The sequence below is a fragment of the Malaclemys terrapin genome, chromosome 14 (genome assembly GCF_027887155.1).
Source record: "Malaclemys terrapin pileata isolate rMalTer1 chromosome 14, rMalTer1.hap1, whole genome shotgun sequence".
Classification (NCBI taxonomy): Eukaryota; Metazoa; Chordata; order Testudines; family Emydidae; genus Malaclemys; species Malaclemys terrapin.
The window spans coordinates 32,925,260-32,950,967 of record NC_071518.1 but is presented as its reverse complement, the minus strand read 5'-3'; the positions used below and the strand labels follow the sequence as shown (position 1 = coordinate 32,950,967).

At 38.1% G+C, this 25,708-nt stretch overlaps 1 protein-coding gene across 2 annotated transcripts in view; it reads right to left on the bottom strand.

Annotated features, from left to right (window-relative positions):
* Nucleotides 1-25,708, bottom strand: part of NFATC3 (nuclear factor of activated T cells 3) — a 146,159-nt gene that overhangs the window by 17,591 nt on the left and 102,860 nt on the right. For both annotated transcript variants that reach the window (XM_054048896.1, XM_054048897.1), the window contains exons 7-9: nucleotides 17,556-17,611; nucleotides 16,799-16,925; nucleotides 11,800-12,852 (exon numbers count right to left, since the gene is read on the bottom strand). In XM_054048896.1, coding sequence (XP_053904871.1) covers nucleotides 11,800-12,852; nucleotides 16,799-16,925; nucleotides 17,556-17,611 — 1,236 coding nt within the window. The remainder of the gene's footprint in view (nucleotides 1-11,799; nucleotides 12,853-16,798; nucleotides 16,926-17,555; nucleotides 17,612-25,708) is intronic.

Genomic DNA, 25,708 nt, shown 5'->3' with positions numbered 1-25,708 from the left:
GCACAAACCACTAAATATTTCCTCCTCCCTGAAAAGTCCAGGCAAGAGGCAGCCAATAACTCAGAATAAAACAAAGAAATTAGGATTTCTCTTGACTTCAAAGGAGAATTAGATCCATTACAGTAAATAATTTATTTTACCCAATATTGATCAAACTATCTGAACAAACATCTCTTTGCTTTTTCCTGAACATATCCTCCCATCTTTGGTAATTTAGCCAGGCCACAGAGAGCAAAATTTAAGTACCAGGAAACTGACTCTGATCCTGGTACCACTAATACAGACTGACAACTACAGCATGAATAGCAGTTCCTAAGGAACAGTCAAGAGATGTGAATATCTGAGATGAAGCAGGGAACAGTTTTGAGGGATAGATTGAGCAAATGCTCAGTACCCAGTTTATCCTTCCAGAACAGAGCTCTTTAAGGGCTGAATATTGTATTAACCAACTCCAGCATGTTCATTTGGTAGTGTCTGCAAATGTACAAATAGTACTAACTTTTTTTTTTTTTTTTTTTTTTTTTTTTAAGGTAGCTGTAAAATTCGTAAAGGGCGTGTGTGCGCGGTTTGATTTGGTTCAGAGAGGTTATTTAGTTATCATGTATTTATACTGTGTTAGTGCCTACTGTGCTACTGGTTAAGATTCTTAATACAGCATGTATCTGCCTTGCTATCATGATCTTCAGAAGTCTTGCTTAGGAATACTTCAGATGAATTATTATTGCCCTGGGTAACTCCTAACTTTGAGTTTGAAGAAGGAGCTCAGGCAGGTATTATTCTTGTTCAAATAAAATATGCATGCAACTTTTAGGAGATAAAGATAGAGGACCACTAGTTCTTTTGAAACAACAGGTCTAGTTAGTGAAAGGAGAGAGTTCTCCCACCAAGTGGGTGGGTGCCACGACCAACAGGAAAGTAGATCTTTCCTTTGAAAAAAAATCAAAGAATCCAGGAGGGAGGGGGATGCTAATCTGGGAACTAAAGGCAGAAAATCGCCTTGAGGAACCAGGAGACTAAAGGGAGCACCCCTACAGCGAAGCATGCTGAGGGCAGAGGCTCAAGCGTTCACTGGGGTAGGCAAGAGACCCTTATGAAAAGCCTCCTGAAGCAGAAGGTGAAAGCAATTTGATCTTTAAAAAGTAGAATTGGTGTTTTTGTTTTGAAAAGAATACAAACACTATCCCAACCTTTGAAGTAGAGAGGTACACTGTTTGGGTCACCTTATGAATGAGATTTTTTCTCTTAATACCATCTGCCTGCCTACAATGCATGCGGATTCATCACCTGCAGAGCTCTAAACAACTTCTATGCATATAACAAAGGAGCACTGTTTACTGAAAAATGTGCTTCTCTGTTCCCCTGGCAATTAAGAAATTACTACCATGTTATCAATCTCAATGTTCACACTATCATTCTGAACACATCCTGAAGATAAGTCAACGCCAACTTGCCATCTCTCTGTTTCCATATATTCATATGTAGTCTTCTCTTCTCCATGAATACACTGCGTGGTTTGCCATTGATGCAGAGTGTGCACCAAACATTCATGTCCATTATGAAAGTCTGCTAGAGATATGAAGGAGGACTGTCTGTGAAACTGAGATAATTTTGCTCTTCTGTGAGGCCAATTCTCTGTTTTAGGGAGCCTAACAAGTCCAAGAAGGAGTGGATTTAGCTTTGATAATTCTCTATTGTCCAAATTTTTCTGATCTTCCCTCTGATTTTGTGCAGCTATAATGTAGAAGTGGGTGGTTTCTGCAATAACAAAGAAACTTTCGTTTGATTAAACACTAATCCTAAGGACTTGACATGACCAAGATCTCTGCTATATTGTGCAGCCTCTGTGATCTTTCTTGAATGAGTCAATCATTCAGGTATGGAATAACACAAACCCTGTTTGGGGGTGACTATATCCAACACACCTTGGAAAAAGTGCTTAGAAACCAAGATAAAGAGGAGGAAACTGCCAGGTATCCAACATACTCTAGAGGAGCCTCTTATGTGACTGAGCAATATACAAAAACACAACCGTAAGTTTTGTGGCTGAAGCTTGGTTCTAACAGCCATCAATCCAGGGGACAATTCAGAGTGTCTATATCCAGAATTTTGGCTACTTGATATCTGAAATCCAAAATGGGTCTTGCCTCTCCGTTCTTTTTTATGATGAAAGAATAGTTGGAATTTCTGACCTAATGTGTGCAAGGTAGTTCCAATGTTCAGGTGATAGTGAATATTTTTTGTTATGCCTTTTTTTTCCCCCCTCATTTTTAGAAGAGTAGGGGATCTTGGAATCAAACACTTGAAAGAGACTAGCTGGAAAAATTGTATGGTAAACAATACCAGAAATGTTGTATGAGGTAATTCAGGCCCACTGGGAAAATAAAATAGATCATCTCCCCAAAGACCACCACTCACAGGAATAAGCAGGGATATAAAAATAACTTCACCTCAATCTAGCAGGACACTCTCAAACTGGATTAAGATAATCCAGAACAAGGCATTTTTAATCTGGAATAAGTATCCATACATGGACCTATTCAGAAATCATCATGATCCCAGAATAGTTATTCCTGAATAACTCCAGGGGTACACAACCCCTGAGAAAACAGTGGGAGAAGTGTGTCTGTTTTGGATTTGTTTCTTAACAACTCAGTTGGGCCAAGATTTTCACATGTGATTAGTACCTAATTTAGGTACCTAAACGGGGATAGGTGATCAGCACTTTCTAAAAAGTCAGGCACAAAAAAATGAGGTACTGTACTCAAAATCACCACTGACAATCTTGACTTGGGACTGCGTGAATCCTACAAAAAATTCTTCAGACAGCATTTGCTCAAATGAAAAAATGCTTCAGCTGTAGCTGTTTCCACCTCTAGCATTTGCTTTGCATGAACATTTGAATGATTTATTTACTTGTATTAAAACTTGCTGAAAACAGAATCTTAAGTTTTCATTCTTTAGTATACACACAAGTAGTTTTTTTTTTTAAATGGAATATGAAACTTGACAGAACCTCAGAACTCTAGCACAGAACCTACTAAATTGTTTAGACAATCTGACAGTACACTTGGCAACTAGGATTATGCACACATACATACAATTAAATTAATTTATCACAGTCACAAAGTAACAGACAGAAAATAAACCTTAGCCCCTAGTTTAAAAATATTTTCTTTAACAATGAAGCCTTAGCCAGGGCCTGGGCAGCCCAGAAAGGAAAAGGTTTAAGATTTGTAAAATGCTTATACTTCTTAAGTATTAATTCTGCCTGAGAATTCCAGAGGGGTAATCTGAAGGTCGTCTTTGAGTATAGAAAATTCCTCATATTTCAGAAAAGAGACAGAAGCAATATCATGTGACTTTTTTTGACCAAATCACAACCAATCAACACAGCCTGATTTTAGACTAATGCATCATACTGTGCATTATAAATCCATAGAGGTAAGAGTTAACAATTCATAAAGTATATACTAATGATGAATAAATAGGGAAGTTGGGATCTGCTCACAGATGTTCCACCAATAGAAAGGAGGCTACACTGAGTTAGGTGTTCAGTGATAACACTCTTTTAAACTAGTTTTATATACAATTGTGATTATGAGGTGTTAATGTGTCCTGGCAGAGCTATCACTGATAGCAAAGAGCTCTCAGGCATTTTACTGTACTATGTATTGCTCATCACATGATACATATTTTATATTTATAAGGGCTTTCCTGTTATGCTCTTTCTGAAATTAAGTGCCCTTAATTTGTGATATCAAGTACCATGAATCACAAGTGAGCAAAGTTACAGCCCTTTAGAATATGTACTTTGATGCAGGAATTTTTTTCTTTGTTCTGCATACATTAAAGCATGTGCACTTACAGAAGTAGATAGTCTGAACTGACTTACAAATCCATATTTCTGATATGTTTTCTACCTTAAATTCACATATTCTATTCACTAACAATCAGTGTTAATAAATTAAAATAATCTGTAAATAAGTGGATTCAAAAAGGAATTTCTTCAAAAATATTCCATTACATGATATGATTTTAGATAAATTTGACATTATTCCCTTGAACGAGACAAAAAAAAAAAGCTTAAGGTACCTCTGAACTATATATTTAAAAGAATGGTGGTGCTTTTAATGTCAAATTATCCCTCAATTAGGAGATAAATTCCTTCGTCTATTGAACTGAAAAAAGACAGTCATCTGGATAAATTAAATTTCCAGGGGTAGGGGGAAAAGAAGGGCAAGAATCAATTATACTTGTTTAGGGTACTGAAGGCATTATAAGATTAAGTTATTTGAGACCATCTGACAACTCTGTTTTGGGTACACACACCCAGGTGAAAGTGCAGTCAGTGAAGTGAATCAGAATCCAACAATGTGGTTTGTGAGCGGTCCCCCTCACCCCACTAGGTGCTGTGAAGGCCATGCAGCATAAACTTTTGCAGTCTGCACATTCTCTACATTTTACAGTCAGTGGTGCAACATGGGTAAATTGAAATGAATCTGTGGTTCTTTTTTGGCAAATACAGTGGGATATATGCCTTGTTTTGTACAGGATACATTTTAAATAACAATTTTTAATTGAATTATTGTATTTATGGATTTATTAAGATTACCAGTAATCCTCAAGAACGTTAAGGGAAGACTACAGCATGTTTCCTCTTATACTGGCCTTCCACTTGTCATTTACATTTAGAGCAGTAACAGCTGTGGGTAAGAGTCTCTGTAACTACATAAGATTAGTTAGTGTAATATATTTAGCTTAGTCTTTCACTGCACATAACCAGCAAGTGCTATAGTGTCAACTTTCACTACAGCAGCAGGACAGGCTATAATTAACCCACACCCTTCTCTACTGGGGAACCACCAGCTGTGATTCTATTGGTTTGTGATCAAAAGAGGGCATAGGGTAACAGCAAACTATGAAGGACCTGGTTGACTGCCTTACAAGTTACATTAGATTATTAAAAAAAAGATATAGGCCATACTGCCTTTGACAATTTCAAGGTTTAGATCATCATCATCTAGAAGATATATTTTTTTAATTAGAGGAATAAAGTCTTAGGGTTTGTCTACAGTGCATTAGTCTGCACCAGAAGGGTGTGAATTGCAATGCACAACAGCAATGAGCTTGGCATGCACTAAAAATTCCCTAGTGCGAATCAGCAGGGTCCATGTGGGCCATTAGTGAGTAACATGCTAATACACACTAGAATTTACATTGCTTTGGTGTGGACTAATGCACTGTGTAGACCAGCCCTTAGAGCAGGGGTTCTCAAGCTGGGGGTCAGGACCCCTCAGGGTTGCGAGGTTATTACATGGGGGTTGCGAGCTGTCAACCTCCACCCCAAATCCTGCTTTGCCTCCAGCATTTATAATGGTGTTAAACATATTAACAAGTGTTTTTCATTTATAAGGAGGGGGTCACACTCAGACTTGCTATGTGAAAGGGGTCACCAGTAAAAAAGTTTGAGAGCCACTGCCTTAGAGTCTGTGTGGACAAGGTCCTGTACCCCCAACAAAAAAGTGATACACACAAATTGTAACAGCATTTAGCTGGCCTCTCTCACTCCACCTCTTGCTGGCTAATATTGGCTTCTGAATTTGAAATCAGGCTCCCCCTTCATCTTCATTCCAGCATATGCCAACTGCTAACGCTGCCCCACTTCCAACCCTCATAACACCCATTGTACTTACCAGAAAGCAATCAGGAAAGCACTCTATTTTATTGCAAAGTGCCCCGGTTTTTTTAAGTATGCCAATTTAGGCAGCAAAATGAGATGAAAGGAAATATTCCAACACAATTAAAAAAAAGAAATTAACAATTCAAGTACAGTATAGTCAGTAAAGAACCTCATTTTTGAATATTTTCCAGTTATAGTAAGATGCTGTAAATTCAGCCTCGGTGTACAACAGAAATTGAAGTCCTGCAACAAAGCTTAGGCCCAATGGGCTGCAAAGTACAGAGCCTTACTGTATGTTTCACAAAATCAGAAGTCAGTTTATGGAACACTAGTCCAAAGGAGGCAGTTTTTGTCCCTTATTTCTTAAGCAGGATTTTCAAGTATTAGATTTCTTACTTCAGCACTCATGACACTTTGTAACAGCCTAGTTTAAATGTACTATATATACACACTACTAATTTGTTGACGGTGTATTGTATTTTAATTTTTATATATAGTGTTCACTTTTCAATACATTCAAATTATCTTGCTATTACTATTGCAATTCTGTGAAAGTTACTATAGACTCAATCTGTGAAAGCTGGTGAACAGCTTGTCTAGATAATAGTATTGATCCCTAGACAAGCTAGCAAAGGATCTGAATCATCATCAGTGCTTTCACACAACTGAACATATCCCCAAAGATGATAAATTATTGAATCACAATACTGTTATAGGAAACTGAATTAGGGTAAAAAGTTGAACTCTAGATGTGGACTATATCTTACAAAGCAGCTTACAAATTTTATGCACAGAAAATTTTTAGAGGAGATCTAGTTATGATTTATAGAAAATCCACATCTGTTTTCTAATTTCCATCTTTATGTAATGAGGATACAACACATAAGGAAGTGAAAGGAGATTAGCAAAAAGGTTATCATAATCTGATACTAAAAACACAACCCATGGTTAATATAACCTCCTAAAAATGATTAGCTACAATTATATACGTTACCCAAATCCACAAAAAAAAAAAAAAATGAAATTTACATAATGCACACTCAGAAGTAGAAATACTCAATAGCTTAAGTTTCAGATGATCTAAAAGAGTAGTACATTTTATAAGCTAAAATTTGTCACACACTTGTAAACTAGACAGCCACAAAAATTAATAATTTGCTACAAGTTAACAGAACGAAAAAAAATGAAGAGAAGCTGCAGACCTCAACTCAACTGGCTGCTGCAAACATTCCGAAACATTCTGAAAATCTGGGACACCTGACCTGGGGCAAGAGTACACAGGGGACTGTGTCAGAGGGTGATGGATGTATACGGCAAAGACTAAATCAAATGCTGAATCCTACTGTCTTCAGCCAAGCAATCTCCATCCCTCTGTCTCCATCATCTGAAGGATCTCACACGCTGTGTAGGGGAAAGGGTGGTTTTAGTCAATGGGAAGAAAAGGATGTCAACTTGTGACAGACCTTGAGAACCTCTTGTACTTATGCAGACTGCTGTCAGTTTCACCAGCTCAGATGACCAATGGTTCTGAGATGGCCAATGTGCACAAGTTTTTAAAACTGGAACAACACTGGTCTTCAGGAACACACGGCCCTTCCCTATTTAGAATGGTACACAATATAGTTGGCTTTGAATCTGCCACATCTTCCAAAAGGTAAAATTTAAGTGAAGCTTTTTCTAGCTCTGTTAGTAGTTATATTTGTAATATAAATCATAATTCAGCATTTAAATTCCTTCTTATATTCAATGAATTTTTGATCGCAAAGAGATATATGCAACAGAATTTAAAGAAAATAAATGAATTTGAAGTTCTTTGAAATGCAGGTTGCCAGATTCTGATCTGCGACACCACATCTACCATGAAAGTCTGCTGTAGACAGTACAGAGCATGCCCCCCCACATACTATTTTTACCCTTTTGAATATATACTCTAAATGGAAGCTTTTTGCAAAATTGCACAATATGGAAAAAAGTCAACAATTAACCCAATTTGCCACCCCTCTTAGACTTGCATAAGCATGATGGGTGTGAAGTCATTAGCATAGTGGAATGCAGATTCACAAATGGCCTGATTGTCTGGATTTCAGGGGACCTAAAAGGTGAATGGGATTATAGAGGTACTTAAATCAGTTCAAAGGTGAACAGCAGCCTTTTGTTAATTATTTTCAGGACAAGTTCATCAACATTAATTTAATGGTTTTCAGGTTTTGTGACGCTACAGTATAAAGCTACAACTCTAAAGTGAGGTGCTCAATATCTGTGACATTTAAATAGATCCTTATTTTTCCAAACAATTGTAAAACCAACCATTTTAGTTTGTAAATCTAAAAAGCATATGAAATAGAAGAGCTAGTTTACAGTATCAAATACCACAATTTTCACTGCCACACCACTATTCATTTCAGCTTAAACACTCCTGAACCTCTCCTACAAAACTGGCCATTGTAGTATCTATGATTATGCAATATGAAAGCTTTGTAGTCTGCTCCAAAAGAAGACTTAAGTCATTAAGGTTGATGGATTTTTCTGAAATTCTCTGCAGTAGCTCCAAGAACTGTTTCTGGAAACAGATCTCTTTCGATTTTAGATGTGTGTGTAGGTAGTATAGGGTGACAGAAAGAGAGAGGATCAAAGGCATTAATATAACAGCTGAAAACCTGTTTATCAACCAAGAGAAAAAGGGAGGACTGAACTTTTCTGAGTGAACATTCACCCTTTGAAAGTTAACAAGGCCTGCCATTATCTGGAGAAAATCAAGAGAACAGAGGTCTACCTCAGGCCTTCCTCCACAGAGGAAGCATTTTAGCCTGCATTTCTTTATCCTTCCTCATACAAAATGGGAAGTCTTTCCTTTAGGCAGCAAGGGACTTCTGAGAGTCCCAGTGGAGAGACCAAGTTCTGAAGGAGGAGGTGAGAGGAGAAATGGTAGATACCAATATGCTAAGAATGAGGGGTCAGGATCCACATTCAGAAACATGAGAACCTCAGGCCTAAATGGGAAAAAAGGGAAACTAAGACAGTATCCCATATGCAGTGTCTGGACACCTTGAAGAGGAAGGGCCTTCTTTTAAGAGAAGAGGGTCCCACAGAGCCAAGTGGAGGAGGCAACCCCAAGTCTACCTGCCCTAGGGCAAGGGATAGCAATCAGTTTTAGAGGACATCCTTCTGAACTGATCACAGGCATACATTTTAGACTACACAGCATGACCAATCAGAACACAAGCAGCCCTAGATTGTGACACTAGGCCTGTGATGTATGCTAAATAATCATAAGTAATCCCACCTTGGGGAGAGGACTCCCAATTTCCTGGGCCTCTGCCATCAGATCAGAGATCCTCAACTCCTTCAACTGCTTGGAATGGAGAATATGACAAGGCTTCTTGAGACGTTTAGAAATTTTCCAATATATCACCAATTGCTGTATTCTGGAGCATCTCTCACACTTAGGGCTGGTCTACAGTGGACATTTTACCAATATAACTATGTAGGTTAGGGGTGTGATTTTTTCCAATTCAGCTATCAGTAAAAGCATGGATGCAGTTATACAGGTGCCTTATAGCAATATAATTTATTATACTGCTGACCAGAATAACCATATCTGTACAAGTACGTTTATAGCTGTGTAACTGTATTTACACTTGGGGAGATTTTCTGCTTTAACTATGCTGGCACTGTTAAAGTGGCAAAACTTTAAAGCACAGACAAGCCCTAAGGAAAGCAGTGCTCTTCTAAGTGATAGACTCCCAGGGCTAAATGTAACATTTTACAGATGTGCTTAGTCAATTATGCTTAAAGTAGCCCCCTGTAGTGGGACAGCTAAATGGGGATTCTTCCACTTGCAAGAACATAGAATTTAAAGACAGGGTGAATTTGCCATAGAAGAAAGTTCAAAAAAATCAAGTTTTGTCACCACATATAAATCAGACATCTGACTTCTGGCAGAGGATAAGAAAGATATTCTTACTGGTTGACTACATCACTTGCAAAGTTGGCTTCTACAGTCTAGGCCTTCAAGAACAACCACCTTAAGAGCTGAACCAGCTTCAGATACAAATTGGAGAGCAGAAATCAGGCATAGATCCCTTTTACCAGAAAGGATGCTTTTCCAACTTGTTGATTTCATTCCATGTGCTTCCTTGAACCTAGACTTCTTGATGTCTAGAGATGAGGTCAGTTGTACTCTTGGAAAGTTCTTATGTGAATTTATTATGTTAATTTCAGTGACTCCTTTCAGTAACTACATATTTCAAAGAATGAACTTGATGCATGCTTGTGTCAGACAGATGCAACATGCAATTTTCCCAACAGTTGCATATTTCTGAACTAAACTTTTTCGCAAGCCATGTCAGAAGCCCTTGTTTTCACCAAGGTTCAACTTCATGGCAAGTTAAAATTCTGTTTTCTTCAACTGAAACAGCACAGAAAATTTTAGTGCAAAACAAGTCACACTTTATGGAACAGAAACAACCTGAAAATCTGAGCTTGAAATATAATGGCAAATTAGTAAATACACAAAAAAGTCACTGTTGCTATTTGCGGTGGAATAGAATCAGGACATTGGTAGGTTTGAGCAAAGCTACCTATGGAAACATGGGTACCTAAGGGGTTAGACAGCAACTGAGCAGGAGTTTTGAGAATGTCAATAGTGCCTAAATGTTGGACTTTTGCTGTTCAAGAGGGAAATTGTGGATCTAGTTCCTCGTACCTTTCACTAGTACTAATTTTTTTAAAGAATTTTAAGCATCTAGTGTCTCTTTAAGAGACATCTGTTAGAGAACGGTTTTCTAGGCAATAAGAAATACATTACATAACCATAGTTTTAGTACTTGAATGTTTTTTAAAAACTAAAGTTACATAAATACCGAAAACGATACATAGTAGACTCACTGACTTTCATGAATTACTTGGAGGCAGCTTGCAGCCTAACAATTCTTGAAAATTATTAGCTGATGCATTAAGATAGTTAGATAATTGGGCAGTTATAATTAGTAATAGTTAAGTATCACCTACATATACTGTTTATAGTTTATAAAAAGTAATTAAGGCAGACTTCACCATTACATTCTATTAAATCTTTGAGATGTGGAGCACACAGTTTTTGTCTGGACGAATTAGATTAACTAGGTTCTACTGCTAGGCTTGTCAAATCCATGCACCCCTTGTCAGGTGGTGTGTAGTGAGTGTTCCATGGCAAGTGGTGGGTTTACTGATCAACTTTTGTAGAATTTAAGCTTTCATTTAAAAAAGCTTCTAGCCTTTGAGGGTATTTCTACATTGCAGTAAAACACCCACAACTGGCCTGTGTCAGCTGACTTGGCTGGGGATGCAGGACTATAAAATTGCAGTGTAGACATTTGGGTTCAGGCTGGAGCCCAGGCTATGGGACCTTCCCCATCTTACAGAGACCCAGAACCTGGGCTCTAGCCCAAGCTCAGATGCCTATCAGATTTCAAGGTAGTACTGAAATTTAGATAACATTTTAGTTTCAAACAGAACTGGTCTGGGCATTAGGTTTGTCCTTCTAAACTGGGGCATTTTTACCTAGTCTGTGTCACACTGTAAACGACTGCCACATACTTAGCAAATGAACCTCAACAGGCCTCTAAGTTTGATTTCTCTCAGCATCTAGACTATTGCAAACGGTGGACAAATAAAGCATTAACACAACTAAGGGTTAGAATTGTATTCTTCCAGAGTTTGAATTTCAAGATATTATTCAAAGGCTTAAGTAACTCAGTTATATAACAAAAGGACACGGTAGGATCAAATCAACAAGTTACAAAGAAGTGTTTTAAAACTAATTCCTTATGTAGAAGGATGAATGTATAATGTTCCTGAATGGTAAAGGGTAAATTTTTAGAAAGGATTTTGTGCCCATAAAACAAATTGTGGGTGCAAATCAAAGGAAGAGCACTTGGTTCCTCTAATTACAAGAATTACACCTAATGTGCAGTACATATACAACAGGCACTGGGGGGGACAAAAATGTGACTACAAGCTTTGTGGATGGAAGCTATGCCTGTAAAAGAGTTCTTCTGAAAAATATATTGCTTACATTATTGCTCCAATGTCACCAGTATCTTACAAAATCCCAGCCATCAAAAGTTATATCCACTTACCATCATCTAGTGTGATGTCTTGCAATCCAATTGTTTGAAAATTCAACTCTTGATCTTCAGGTTCTGGTTTAATGTTAACAGCTACCCCGTCTGATGAAAATGGAGATGATTCACATACACTGTGATGTACTAAAGATGAAGCTGCATGAAGACCTCCCAATCCAGGACTATGTTCTTGAGGGGAGTGTTGTCCCGAGTGACTTATAGCTGTTGGGGGAGGGGATGAGGCAGGTCCTGAGCTAGGAGACTGGTATGGCATAGGTTGTAGCTGAGGAGAAGCTGGCCCGGACAGTGGCGAATGGACCAAAGGATGGGAAGCTGTTGGGGATGGTGATGAAGCAGACCCTGGGTTTGCAGAATGGTATGTGACTTGCTGCAACTGAGGGGAAGGTTGCCCGAGGGGTTGATTCATTGCAGAAGAGAGAGAACCCTGCCCAGTATTTGGACAGTGATATCCCATTGACTGCAGATGAGGTGATGATTGTCCTGAATGAGCTGGATGTGCCAAAGGATGCCCTACTGTACATGAAGTTGTCACTGAGCCAGGATTTGAAGAATGGTACTGCATTGGTGGCAGAGGTGGGCAGCTAAGATTTATCAAATGAGGTACAGCTGCATCTTGTTGAAATGAAATAGTGTCAAATCCTTGGCTGGAGGGAGAGTTCATGGGAAGACCAGGTTGCCCATTGTACATAACATTAGATTGCATAGGCTGGTAGGAAGGCCTCACAGGAGGTGGTGATGTTACTTGGAAAGACTGGTGAACCACAGCAGGCAAAACATGACACTCATCACCTGGACTGATGTTTCTACCTTGTATGTGAGACAGATGGGATACTGCTGATGTCACCATGGATGTATACGGTTGCTGAACTGGGCACACGAGGCTCCTGGGTGATGTAGACAGTAAACTATCATGCGGGTGCCCTGGATCTGCTGAAGACAGCTGAGTTCGGATGGAGTGCAGGCCCTGAACGCTGCCAGTATGAGGCAGGGACAAAGATGGAACAGCAGTCAAATCCATTTCATCTCTGTGCTCTTGTTTCATTAAAACTAGAAAAATGAATAAAAATCAAAGTTATACCTTACAATTCTACTTCACTATAATGTGACTCAGTACATAGTTTAATTACATAGCACTTATGTGTAAATGCCATGCCACTACTGTTGTGTTTCTTATATACTCGACTAGTTTTCCTCACTGCTTACCATTCTTTTTGTCTCACTCTTAATTTCTCTTCCATTCTTGAATTTGTTCTTCTTGTCATGCTGGCTGGCCTCTAAGCCTGAAACATTTTCCCTTTTCTTATCTACTCAGTGTTTTCCTTCAGCTCCCTCTTTCCTCATCAGTAACCCCCAGGTTCTCTATCTTCTGAACTATTGCCCTATGCTTTGTATTGGCTTGGGGGGAGTTGGGTGGTTACTGTACCATTACTGGTCAGGGGACTAAGCTCAGTAGACTTGAGTTAATAAAGGACACTGGGGGCCAACTAGTGAGCTTCACTGACAAGGTTCTGACAAGAAGTTCAGCACCAATCCCCACATACAGGGGAAAGGGTTATGAAACTATTACCAGAGGCTCCAAATTATACCTCTGCAGATCTAAAAGTAAAAAAGTTTTGCCAGCACAGCTATGTTGGCTAGGGGTGTGATTTAACTATGCCAGAAGATCCCCTACTGTAGACCCAATTATACTATCAATTATACACCATAATGACATATTGCAAAGCTGGAAAATACTAACTAAATACATTAATTCCACCAAACATTAACAAATAAATCCTGTAACAGAGTCTTAGGAAATATACAGATATTTCTTTATGCAAACATGTATTTTCCCTTTTAACTTTGGAAACTAGAGGCAAGATCCAACTACTTCAGTTCTGAAGTAAACCATTTCTGGGTATTCCAGAATATGAGACATGGAATGTATAACACAGCAAATTCACAGGTAAGAAGAAAATTTTCCATTTACCTCCCCTCTCCAGTCTGACAGTCTGTACAGTGGAATGTGGCAGAGGAGTAGCTAGGAATGAAAGTTTGGATAGGCCCCAATTATGGGGAACAGGCAATGACTAGAAAGCTTGGCTGAACCCCATTTCCTATTCCCGCTCTCCAGCCTCCATCACCTGCTATGTAATGTGCTGTTCCCAATACCACAGAAACAGCAGCCCCTGTTCTTCTCTGTCCTACTCTAACACCTGCTGCCTCAGCTGCACAACTCCCCATGTGTGGGGACTGTCAGGAAGCCATATAGGTCTCTGCAGGGATGCCATATTCTCTCTAGTAGTGTGCCCCGGCCTATTTATTGGGTGGAGGAGGCAGTTACTGATTGATCTGAAACAGATGATGAGGAGGAGATGGCTCTCACTGTCCTTGCCAGGGTCCTGGAGCAATCTACCACATGTGCTGCTATTACAGGAATTAGAGGGGGTTCACGCAGGCTCATATTCAGGTGGGCTTGGATGCTAACTGGGTGGGGTCATGGCCTATCCCAGGCCCACCTGTGGCTATAGTCCTGGGATGTGCAAAGAAGCATTTATCCCTAGTTTGGGAGGAGGATTCAAACCACATACAGTAACTCCTCGTTTAATGTTGTAGTTCCTGAAAAATGCGACTAAGCGAAACGATGTTAAGCAAATCCCATTTCCCCATAAGAATTAATGTAAATGGGGGGAAAGGGGTGTTAGGTTCCAGGGAAATTTTTTTCACCAGACAAAAAACTATATATTATGTAGATATACACACAGTATACGTTTTAAACAAACAATTTACGATTCTATGATGATTGTGAAGCTTGGTTGAGGTGGTGAAGTTAGAGGGTGGAAGAGGGAGGAATATTTCCCAGGGAATGCCTTGCTGCTAAATGATGAACTAGCACTCGGCTGAACCGTCAAGCGTTAACTCGTTGTTGTTAATGTAGCCTCTCATCAAGGCAGCACGAACAGGAGGGAGGGGAGACAGCATAGCAGACAGAGACAGACACCTTGTGTGTGGGAGAGAGAGATGCTCACTGCCCCTTTAGGTAAGCTGACCCACTCTTAAGTGCATTGTCTTTTAAAGTGGATCAGGAAGTTCAGACAGCAGCTGCTGCCCCAAGCTGTCTCTCTCAGTCTGTATCCCCTCTCTGCTCTATATGGAAAAGGGTAAGCGGGCTGCAGGAGCAGGGGGGAGGGGGACACCCTGACATTAGCTCCCAAGAAAAAAAGAGGTGAAGCTCAAAAGAGGTTCCCTTAAGTAGGTCATTGTTGACCTTAATGGAATCAACAATTGGCCCTCAAGGAAGTATTTGTGGACTTGAGTGAAGTTGCTGGATCTCAATTTGCACATCAGATAATGGTAAGGTTGATTTTGAGGGCCCTACAAACAGAGAACTCTATTTTGAGGAGTCTTTCTGCCCGAAGGAATAATGGAAGAAGGTTCTCTATTCATTTGGATTGGAATGGCACTCAAGTTTTCTTGCCCCAGCTCACTCCTCTAATCCCATAAGCACATTTAGTATATAGCAATGCAGGAGGAAAAAACACCCCAAAAACTCACTTTGGTTTGCACTGAAAAATCTGAAGTGCTACAACAGCGCATGCATGCTATTCTAGCAATCAAAGCTTTCCAAAGTTCCACCAATAATGAGGCATGCCTATGCACCCATAAGTATGGATATGTGGAGGCAATAATTATATCTTTTTTATACAAACACCTAGAATGATTTCCCCCCCCCCCCAAGATGCTTATTAACATGCCTACACAGACTTATTTCATATTTCCTTTTAGCTCCAGGGTTCTTTTAAAAACAGCCACAGAATTGTAGGTTCACACATTCTTCAATCATTTGAGTCCCCCTGCTTCTTTTTTAAGCCAAAAGCCATGGGTAACCCATAATCAGGGGCTGTTACTTATAAGCACAACAGCTTTTTCCTGCCAACACCTGTACCAATCAATTACTGGCTTACAGCATGCATGTTAAAATGAAAACAGGAAACCCTTCAAGTGGGTGTTAAGGGTTGCCGTAATATAGCTTCAGTTATAACTTCACTTCCTTTTTATTTTGGACACATTTTAAGCTGGTATGTTCTATTACTCATTCCAATATTTCAAGAGTAGTTTTTTCAGTAAAGAGTCAGCTTACGATTATTTTGGTGTAAAATAATAATTCAGTTGTCAGTCTACAGTGCCTGTTAGGAGCATCCATTAGTTTTCTGATATATACTTGTGTATGTCAAGTCCTCCAATTTCACATAAACAGCGTGTACAAAGCAACGCTGAAGGGAACTTACACTTACAGCTATCATTGGTTCTTGATGAACTCCTGACTGCTCTTTACAGTCTATTAGGAACTTTAAATCCACTTGAAAAGCCATCCAAAAAGAATATATGTTACATATCTGCAGTATGGTTTTCCCCAATACCAATAACACTCTTGCTAAGACAGATCAACTACAGTATGCCATTCTTACAAAGTTCCAAGACTAGCTCTCTCCACACTGCAACATGTCTATGGAGTATTTTTTTTTTTTTTTCTATCTCATCTGAACTCCAAAGTTGTATTTTGACTATTGAGAGAAAGACTGGCGTCGCATAAACTGGGGATGATCTATTCCTCTATCATCTGTGACTGTACTCCTGGAATTCACTACATAGTATCACTAACTGGAGACACAACAGAATCATGAAAAACAGTGACCACTGAGAATTCACACTCCATGTGGCCAAAAAGCTATAGGAATAAAAGAATTGAATAATGTTGTAAAAATATAATTGCCAAAATAGAAATTCTTAACCCTATTCATATTATTTCACACTACTACATTGGATTCAAGTTTCTGTTATGAAATTAGACAAATTCTTAATTGGCAATTCACAAATTGAAAAAAAATTAGTCACATCTACTTATCAAAGGGAACATATTTTGTATGGTATCTATGAAATACACTTTTTAAAAAATTACTAAAAGTTAGTGTACACTAATTAGCTTACAGTAAGATGCAGTAGCTGTGTGTACCTGGTGTATAAGTAAAACGTTGAGACTGGCTTTTTTTCCTCTTCCCATTGCAAAGATAAAACTGCACCTGGACTGCAGCTGTAATCGTTTTGTTATGGTACGGAGGAACTTCAAGAACAATGTTAGCCTAAATTAAAGTTGAAACAAGATAGCATTACATTTAAAATGTAAATGAAATACACCTGTTAAAGAATACTGCTTGAGTACTGACTGCAATGTTAACTCAAATGGGGATTTTTAGTTGGATGAAGCTATTGCTTCATGCATCTTCTAAAAAGTAAAGCAGAAACATAACAAAATATGATTTAAGACCCTGTGATGCAGCAGACATTTTTGCATATTCTAGATATTACATTTTTATTTAAAAATACACTTATGTGAAGTAATTTATCTTCATGAGCATAGGAATGCCATGGTAGCAGACACTAAACTTCATGCTGCTCATCTCATTGGCAGGAGTCTAATGCAATTAAAATTACTTCTCACCTTAACAGTTATTCTACATTTCCCCTTTTAGTTTTTCAAACAAGTTTATCATTTCGTTTTCTTAGGAAGCAGCAACCTAATAACTGCTTTATACTGTTACGACAATTTAGAAAAAGTCTTCAGATGAAGTAAGCTGCAAAACTTGTTCATGTATCCTATTAAACATTTACTTTATAGTAAAAGTTTAAACTGAAAAACAAGACAATGAAGACCAATTTCTTTCTTTAGAAATCTGTTTCTTTTTCTTAAGTAAGAAAAATAAGTTTCTCACCCCTTGACACTTTTCCCTAATTATTTTCCCTTCTACTTCCCACTGAGGTCGTCCATCTGTTGAGAGAAATTAAGTTTACAAGAAATTCAGGCGAAAAAGCATTTTCTGAAAGTGAATGCAATTCAAAATATTAAAGTTCAGTTACTGTAAACAGATTCTAAGATTCTTAAATGTTCTTACTGTTGGAAACATCCAAGGTTATTTATTTACTTTAATATAATCTGATCAAAGTTTTCTTTACAAACAAATCTATATCACTAAGGATTTCTGCATAGATTATATTATGAGTTGACACCACAGTCAAAGAGCACATGTAGTTTTTTACACATATTCTTTAAACAGGATGAGAAAATTCAGGTTTTCCACTATGATTTTAAAATATCAAGTAAATTAAAATAAATTGTAAAATTTAATGGTCACATCCTTAACCGAGGTGTATTAGTGTTAACATACTGTGTCATTTAATATAAGCTGAATATCTCGCCCATTCTACTTAATTTACATGGACTAATTAAAATCTGTTTAAATATATTTATAAAAAATACATTAATGAAAAAAGCACGATGATACTTGTTTTAAGGTAAAAGCTATTACATAATGTGATAAAAATTAAATTAATATTTCTAATTCCAGAAGCAAGCATGTACACCCACCCACCCACCATTACTTTTTGGTAGAAGACAAAAAAGAAAAACCAGAGATCCAACTATTCATAGATGTCATACACTACCAGTAGAAAGCTGAATGATTGCTTTTAAGTTTGTGTCATGTTGCACGAACCACCATAGGACAAATACCAGTATGTAATTAAAAACAAATAGTACATACAGGATACTTAAAACACAAGCATTAGGGAGCTAGTGACTTTTCAACAGTGTCTACAACAAAATTAGACTAAAAAGTCATATTTCTTACATTTCAGTGAAAAGGTAGGACTACTTTTGCCAATACATATACAACTAAGTTACTTCAATCATACAAGCAGTGTGATTGACTACCATGGTTTTACTTGCATAAGTCAAGCTATTCACATTCAGATATTTGCAGATTCAGACCCTTAACTATCAGTCATGTATTACACAGTTTTGAGCTAGTTTTATACAGATCAGTTTTAGTGCTAACCATACCAGAGAAGCTTTCTTGGGCATTTAATCATGAAACTAAAAAAAACCCGACAACCCACATTTGTCTTAAAAAAAAAATATATAATTTTTGTGCAATAAATTATTTGAAAAAATGAAAAAGCTGTTGCAAATCGTAAGGAATCAGATATGGTTCTTTAGAACTATTTTTACTGTTAAAGGTATTGTTTTAATTTAGAGGGTGAAGCCTTCTGTTCTCTAGGGTAACAAAGTATAAAGGGGTTGTTTGCCAAGACGCACCATGTTTAAAATCCTTCTCTTTTCAAAGCTATTTACGTAAGTACTAAATATATAATTGTGCATAATGCTAAAAATAGAGTGCTAGAAGAGACAAAAGGACATATATTGATAGAAAACGTTGAGGCTGAAGATGCCAAAGAATTAATCGTACAATCTTGCATAAGATAATCAAATAGGTAACATGAAACATATTGGAGGCCTTATTAAAGATGCAAATAGAAATACTCAGTACAGAACAACAAAATAAAAGATGGGCAGAATAGTTTCAGGCTGTTTTACATAGACCAAGCCCAAGCAAACTACTAGAAATACAAGATAAAGATCTATCACTAGAGCTTGATATTGATTTAAGAGGTATTACAATAGTTAGAAAATAGTTAGAAAAGCCATCAGTAAACTCAAAAATGGGAAAGCAGCTGGGGAGGATAATGCTACTACAGAGATGATTAAAGCAAGTAATGAAACAGCCCTACAGACTTTCCTTGTGTTTATGGATAGACTATGGAATGAAGAAAAAACCCAACCCAGTGTGAGAGCGAGAGAGAGAGCGCGAGAGCGTGTTATCGCAGAAGAATCACATTACTCTCAGTTTCTGGGAAAAAGTGCAACATCAACTAGAAAGTAATAAAAGGCCCTGCAATTTAGAGCAGAACAAGCAGGTTTTAGACCACTAAGATCATGTGCAGACCATACTGCTGTTCTCAGACATATTAAAGAATGGCATAGCAAGCATCTCGTGATAAATTTTGTAGATTTATGGAAGGCTTCTGACAGCCTACACAGAGGGTCAAAAATTATAACATACTACAGAATACCAGCAAAAATAGTTAGAATCATCCAAGATCTATGTGATAATACCAAATGTGCAGTCAGAGATGGTGACATCAGTCACCATGGTTTGCTGTGATGACTGGACTAAGGCAAGGGTATATTATGTCCTAACTATTTTTTGCACTTGTCTTTGACTATGTCATAAGGGAAATAACCACAGAATGCAAGGAATTTTATGGACAAACGATAAAGTACAATTGGATGACCTTGTTTTCGCTGATGACATTGTTGTGCCTAGTTCAACATATTGCTTAATGGAAGAACAGACCCAGCTTTTTGGCAGATAGAGCAAAGCAAGTCAGTTTGGTCATCAACAAGAGGAAGACAAAATATATGGCTATCAATGTCCCAAAGTATCCATTAGAGAAGATGAAAAAACACTAGAAGTAGTAAGTCATTTACCTATCTAGGAGTGATATATGCAACAATTGTGACTAGCATGCTAGATATCAAGCAACAAATATCAAAGCAGCAAACAACTTTTATTAACTTAAAAATATTTGGAAAAGTAGCATGACTGGTACTAACACAAAAATAAGAATTTTCAACATCATGTCTGTCCTCCTTTATGGAGTACAGCCATGGAAATCTACAAAAGAAATTGATACGATCAATTCATTCCAAAGTAAATGCCTGCAGAAGATCTTTCCTGAAACATCAGAAATTCTGATTAGAGCAACCAATCTAAAACATCAAATATGGCAAAAAGATGATGATGGACCTATTTAGGACATACTTTAAGGATACCACCACCACTACTTCCACGGCAAGTGATAACGTGGACACCACCACTTGGAAAAAGCAAGTAACAAAGCAAGTAATTAAAGCAAGTTACAAAACAGCCCTACAGACTTTCCTTGTGTTTATGGATAGACAATAGAATGAAGAAAAAACCCAACCCAGTGTAAAAAAGAGAGAGAGAGCTCGCACACGTGTACGTGTTATCGCAGAAGAATCACATTACTCTCAGTTTCTGGGAAAAAGTGCATCAGCAACTAGGAAGTAATAAGAGGCCCTACAAATGAGAGAGGAACAAGCAGGTTTTAGACCACTAAGATCATGTGCAGACCATACTGCTGTTCTCAGACATATTATAGAACAAAGAATGGCACAGCAAGCATCTCATGTGATAAAGAGGGCATCTTAGAGGAATATTATGTAGAATAGAAAAAGTAGTAATCTATGAACATGACACTCAAACCCGAACAGATCAGCACAAGACTGGAAAATGGCGAAAACCAGTGGATACCTTATGCAACTGAGGGTGCAGGACAATGAAAAAGAAAAATGCTATATTACAGATAGGCAATGAGAATTAGAAAACAGTTTAAGGGAACTGGCATTTTAAGGAAAAGGTCATAATTCTTTTTGCTTTTTAGACCTGTATTCATTTTCAGAGGGGGGGAGAGAGAGTAGGAATCTTGTCAAGAGGATGAAGTTAACTGTTTTTAAAAATACTACGCCCCCACTTTATGACACAAGTCAAGAAGTTCTAGTATTATTCACTATTGCAAGTATAAAGAATATTTACTCAAACAGGTAATATTATATCTGATAGAAAGAGTAACCAACCCTTAATTTTCTTTCTATTAACAACTTCCTTTAAAATATTTATGTACTAGACTGGATAGTAACCTGGGGTGGATGTTTGCCTTCCTCTGCAGCATGGCTCACAGGTCACTTGCAGGTTTAAACTAGAATAAATGATGGATTCTCTATAACTTGAAGTCTTTAAATCATGATGTGAGGACTTCAGTAACTCAGCTAGAGGTTATGGGTCTATTACAGGAGTGGGTGGGCGAGATTCTGTGGCCTACAGCGTGCAGGAGGTCAAACTAGATGATCATGATGGTCCTTTTTGGCCTTAAAGTCTACAACTTTTAGGTCTGTAATAGAGTGACCAGGAGGTTGAAGTGTTCTCCGACTGGTTTTTGAAAGTTATAATTCTTGACATCTGATTTGTGTGCATTTGGCCAAACCTGACAGTCTCTATGAAAAAGAATAAATGGATACAAATCAGACGTCAAGAATTATAACATCCAAAAACCAGTTGGAGAACACTTCAACCTCCCTGGTCACTATTACAGACCTAAAAGTTGCAATTATTCAACAAAAAAACTTCAAAAACAGACTCCAATGAGAAACTGCAGAACTGGAATTAATTTGCAAAATGGACACCATTAAATTAGGCTTGAATAAAGACTGGGAGTGGATGAATCATTACACAAACTAAACTATTTCCTCATGCTAATTTTCCCCCTACTGTTACTCACACCTTCTTGTCAACTGTTTGAAATGGGCCATCCTGATTATCACTGCAAATGTTTTTTTTCCCTCCTGATGATAATAGCCCACCTTAATCGATTAGTCTCATTAGAGGTGGTATGGCAACACCCATTTTTCATGTTCTGTGTGTATTTTATCTATATCTATCTTCCTACTGTATTTTCCACTGCATGCATCTGATGAAGCGGGCTTTAGCCCACGAAAGCTTATGCTCAAATAAATTTGTTAGTCTCTAAGGTGCCACAAGTACTCTTTCTTTTTGTGATTAATGTAAGTCTTGGGAAGTGTTATGAGCTTCAAAGGACTCTGAAACAACGTGCAAGACAAAGTTAAGTGGGATTCCTATGAAATACTTAAGAGGGGAAGCCAACTTCTCTCCTCTGGACCCATTCTTTTTCACGCTGCACCCTGAGCAGAAACTCACTGTCAGCTGATCACCTGTTACACAAGGACAAAACCAGAGGCCTGAACTGGAGAAAAGTGCGATTCTTAGATTCATGGGTGTGCCTGTTCTGAACCAAGGCAGTTATAAATTTGTGACCACTGAAAAACTCCATGGTGGGGTCTGAAGGATTCTTCACCTGGTTCGAATCAGGAGGTAATCTCTGGTAAGTTTATTTGCATGCATGTTGTTTCTTTATTGTTTTAATATCTTTTCTTTGTAATGATTTTACCTTAAGAATAAATATATTTGGTTAGAAAGAAAGGTATGGTAACATATTGGTGGACAATTATGTTGTTTATGGACTTTGAGAAGAAAAAGTAGGCCTGCTTAAACAATCTGACTTTACTGGAGAATTTAAAGTATAGGCCGGGAACAGTACAGCCTGAAAATACCCCAGTCATGAAGGAGAGAGGTGCATATCTCTGCCCACAGAGATGATGGCTGGGGAGTTGGACGCCTGAGAATGGGTGCCTTGCTGGCCCATGGAAGGGTGAATATTGGTTCAGTTGCTCTGAACTGGGACAGAGCGATAGTCTTTGAGCTCAGAGGTGAAACAGACAAGAAGCATGTGTCTCTGAAGAGTTTAACCTCTGATGTATTTGAGGCGAGCTATGGTATGTCTTGGATCCATACAAAAGTTCAGATCCAATAGGCTTTGTTGCTAAGGTCTCCTGTAGCAGAATTGCCTGTAGTGTGTTCTGCCACTCCTTTCTTGCTCTTGGAATAAATGTAGAGCATTTGAAGGAAAGTACCCCTCTTCTAGACAGACAAGGCATCTGGTATGTGCACTGGATGCTGGAAAAACAGGCAGGAAGCACATCTCTTAAAGCCTGACTTAGTCTTTGGATCAACCATCTCAGAACCAAAGAAAATTTTGACTAAAATCTATCCTTCGCTATATACCAATTAATCCTATACTAAAAAATCCTAATAGTGTTATCTAAGCTAGACACTGAAGACTGATCCGGGTTTACCCCAGATCGGTTCTACCCTATCAGCTATTCATGGCTGAAAGGAACCGAGGCAGCTGGAGCACTGTGACCCAGGGACCTCTTGGTGCCAACTGGCAGAGCGCACAGGGGTGTATAAGGGCTACAGGGATTCCTTGAGTCTGGCATCTACATATAAGTTTGCCAAAAAGAGTGTCATGTAAGGTCTCTACTGAAAACCTGTGTCATACTGGTCATCATAATCACTGCAAAATGTATGTAAGAATAGTATGTAAGGAGTTATGAACATTCACTGACAATATGGTCCCAATGCAATCCTCAGTGGAATACAATAGGGACTATCACTTCAACAACAAAGAATGTAGACCAAAGGACTGGGGGACTCTATCCTGGGAAGCAGAGACTCTGAAGATGATTTGGGAATGCTGGAGGGTAATCATCTGAATATGAGCTCCCAGTGTGACGCTGTGGTCAAAAGGGCTAATGGAATCCTGGTATGTAGAAACAGGGGGATCTCTGTGGGTATAGGGAGATATTACCACTGTATTTGGCATTGGTACAACTGTTACTGGAATATTATGTCCAGTTTTGAGGTCCACAGTTCAAGAAGAACATTGATAAAGTGGCAAGGATTCAGCAAAGAGCAACAAGAATGATTATAGGATTAGAAAACATGCCTTATCATGACTGAGCTCTTTGAGTCTGTTTAGTTTAGCAAATAGTTTGAGCACAGGCTGAGTATCTATATAGGGAACAAGAAATTGGTAATGGGCTCTTCAGCTTAGACAAAGGTATTACAAGATCCAATGGCTGGAAGTTGAAGCTAGACAAGTTCAGACTAGAAATAAGGTGAACATTTTTAATAATGAGTGTAATTAACCACTGCAACAATTAAGCAGATCGTCTGGTGGATTCCACTATCCCTGGCAATTTTTAAAATCAAGATTAGATTCTTTTTTAAAACATATGCTCTAGTTCAAACAGTAATTAATTCAGGAAAGTTCTATGCCCTTTGTTATGTAGAAGGCTAGATAATCACAGTGGTCCCATCTGTCCTTATCTATGAACCACAACCTTAACTTTGCACCCGTACAGATGCTATCTTTCCACTACCCACTTTATCAAAGTCTGCCCTCAAAACACTATTAGTTGTGGATGTCTGATTTAGTAATTTGGTGCTGGAAAGGGGTTTTGTGGTGATGATGGTGACAGAAAGATGGCATCCCTCTGGAGCAGAATTAAGATTGTGGTAAAGCTAGTTGTAGTAGTGAAGTGTTGTGTGTGGATTAGTAGAGAGTATATTTTAGCATTATGTTTCCTTGCTTTTGTGGTCCTATGTCAGGTATAATATGTGTTTAGCAGCTTTGTCTGTAACAAAGATTTGTTAATATATAGCGGAGGTCAAAATTAACTAATGTCATCAACCACTGATACCAACTTCTTGGTTAGGATTGTAATTATAAAAGTGTATTTACACATCAGCTTTTGAAGAGAAATTACCAATAACTAGCGACAGCTTTATTTCAATGGTAATATCTTGCAAAATACAAGATTATGACTGAGATGTTCAGATTTATCTTTTAGTTAGACCTATATCGGACTCATCGCAAGTTTCAGATAAATAATGAAAGTCTGTCCAACTAAACAAAGTTTTACACTAATGGTGGGGGAAATTATTTTATTATTCTAGAAATTATACCATCAGATATATAATTTTTAACATAAAACGTTTAATACATTAGCACTATACTGTCATTTCATTATTCCCCAAATTAGTTAATTTTGTATTTTTAAATTAAAATTGGTAAAATGTGATCTATATATTATAGATATGGAACTGCTGCACGAGAAAAAGAAGGGCATGTGAGTTAATGAAGTGCCTGCCTGGTCTTTACTATTTAAGCAACAGCAAAGCTGGATGTTTACTGGAAATGAATGACATGCAGGGTGAAGTTGACTACCCAAGGCCATTGAAACTTAAATGGTGATTTGTCAAGAAGTACCCTACAAGTCTGTTGATATTAAAATACTTTTTGAGTCATGAGTTTGGTTTTGTGTACGATACCACAGATTTGAGTCATGTACTTTATTTTACAGGGCATTTAGAGAAAATTTAAGCCCAGTACAACAGCTAGATTTTTATCTTTCCCCAGACAGCCTATTGAAGACAAGGCACAAAATCCATGTTGGCGGAAAGACAGAATTTAGTTTATGTTCTTATGCCCTGACTGGTTGCAAAATTCAGTTTGCTGAGCTGCC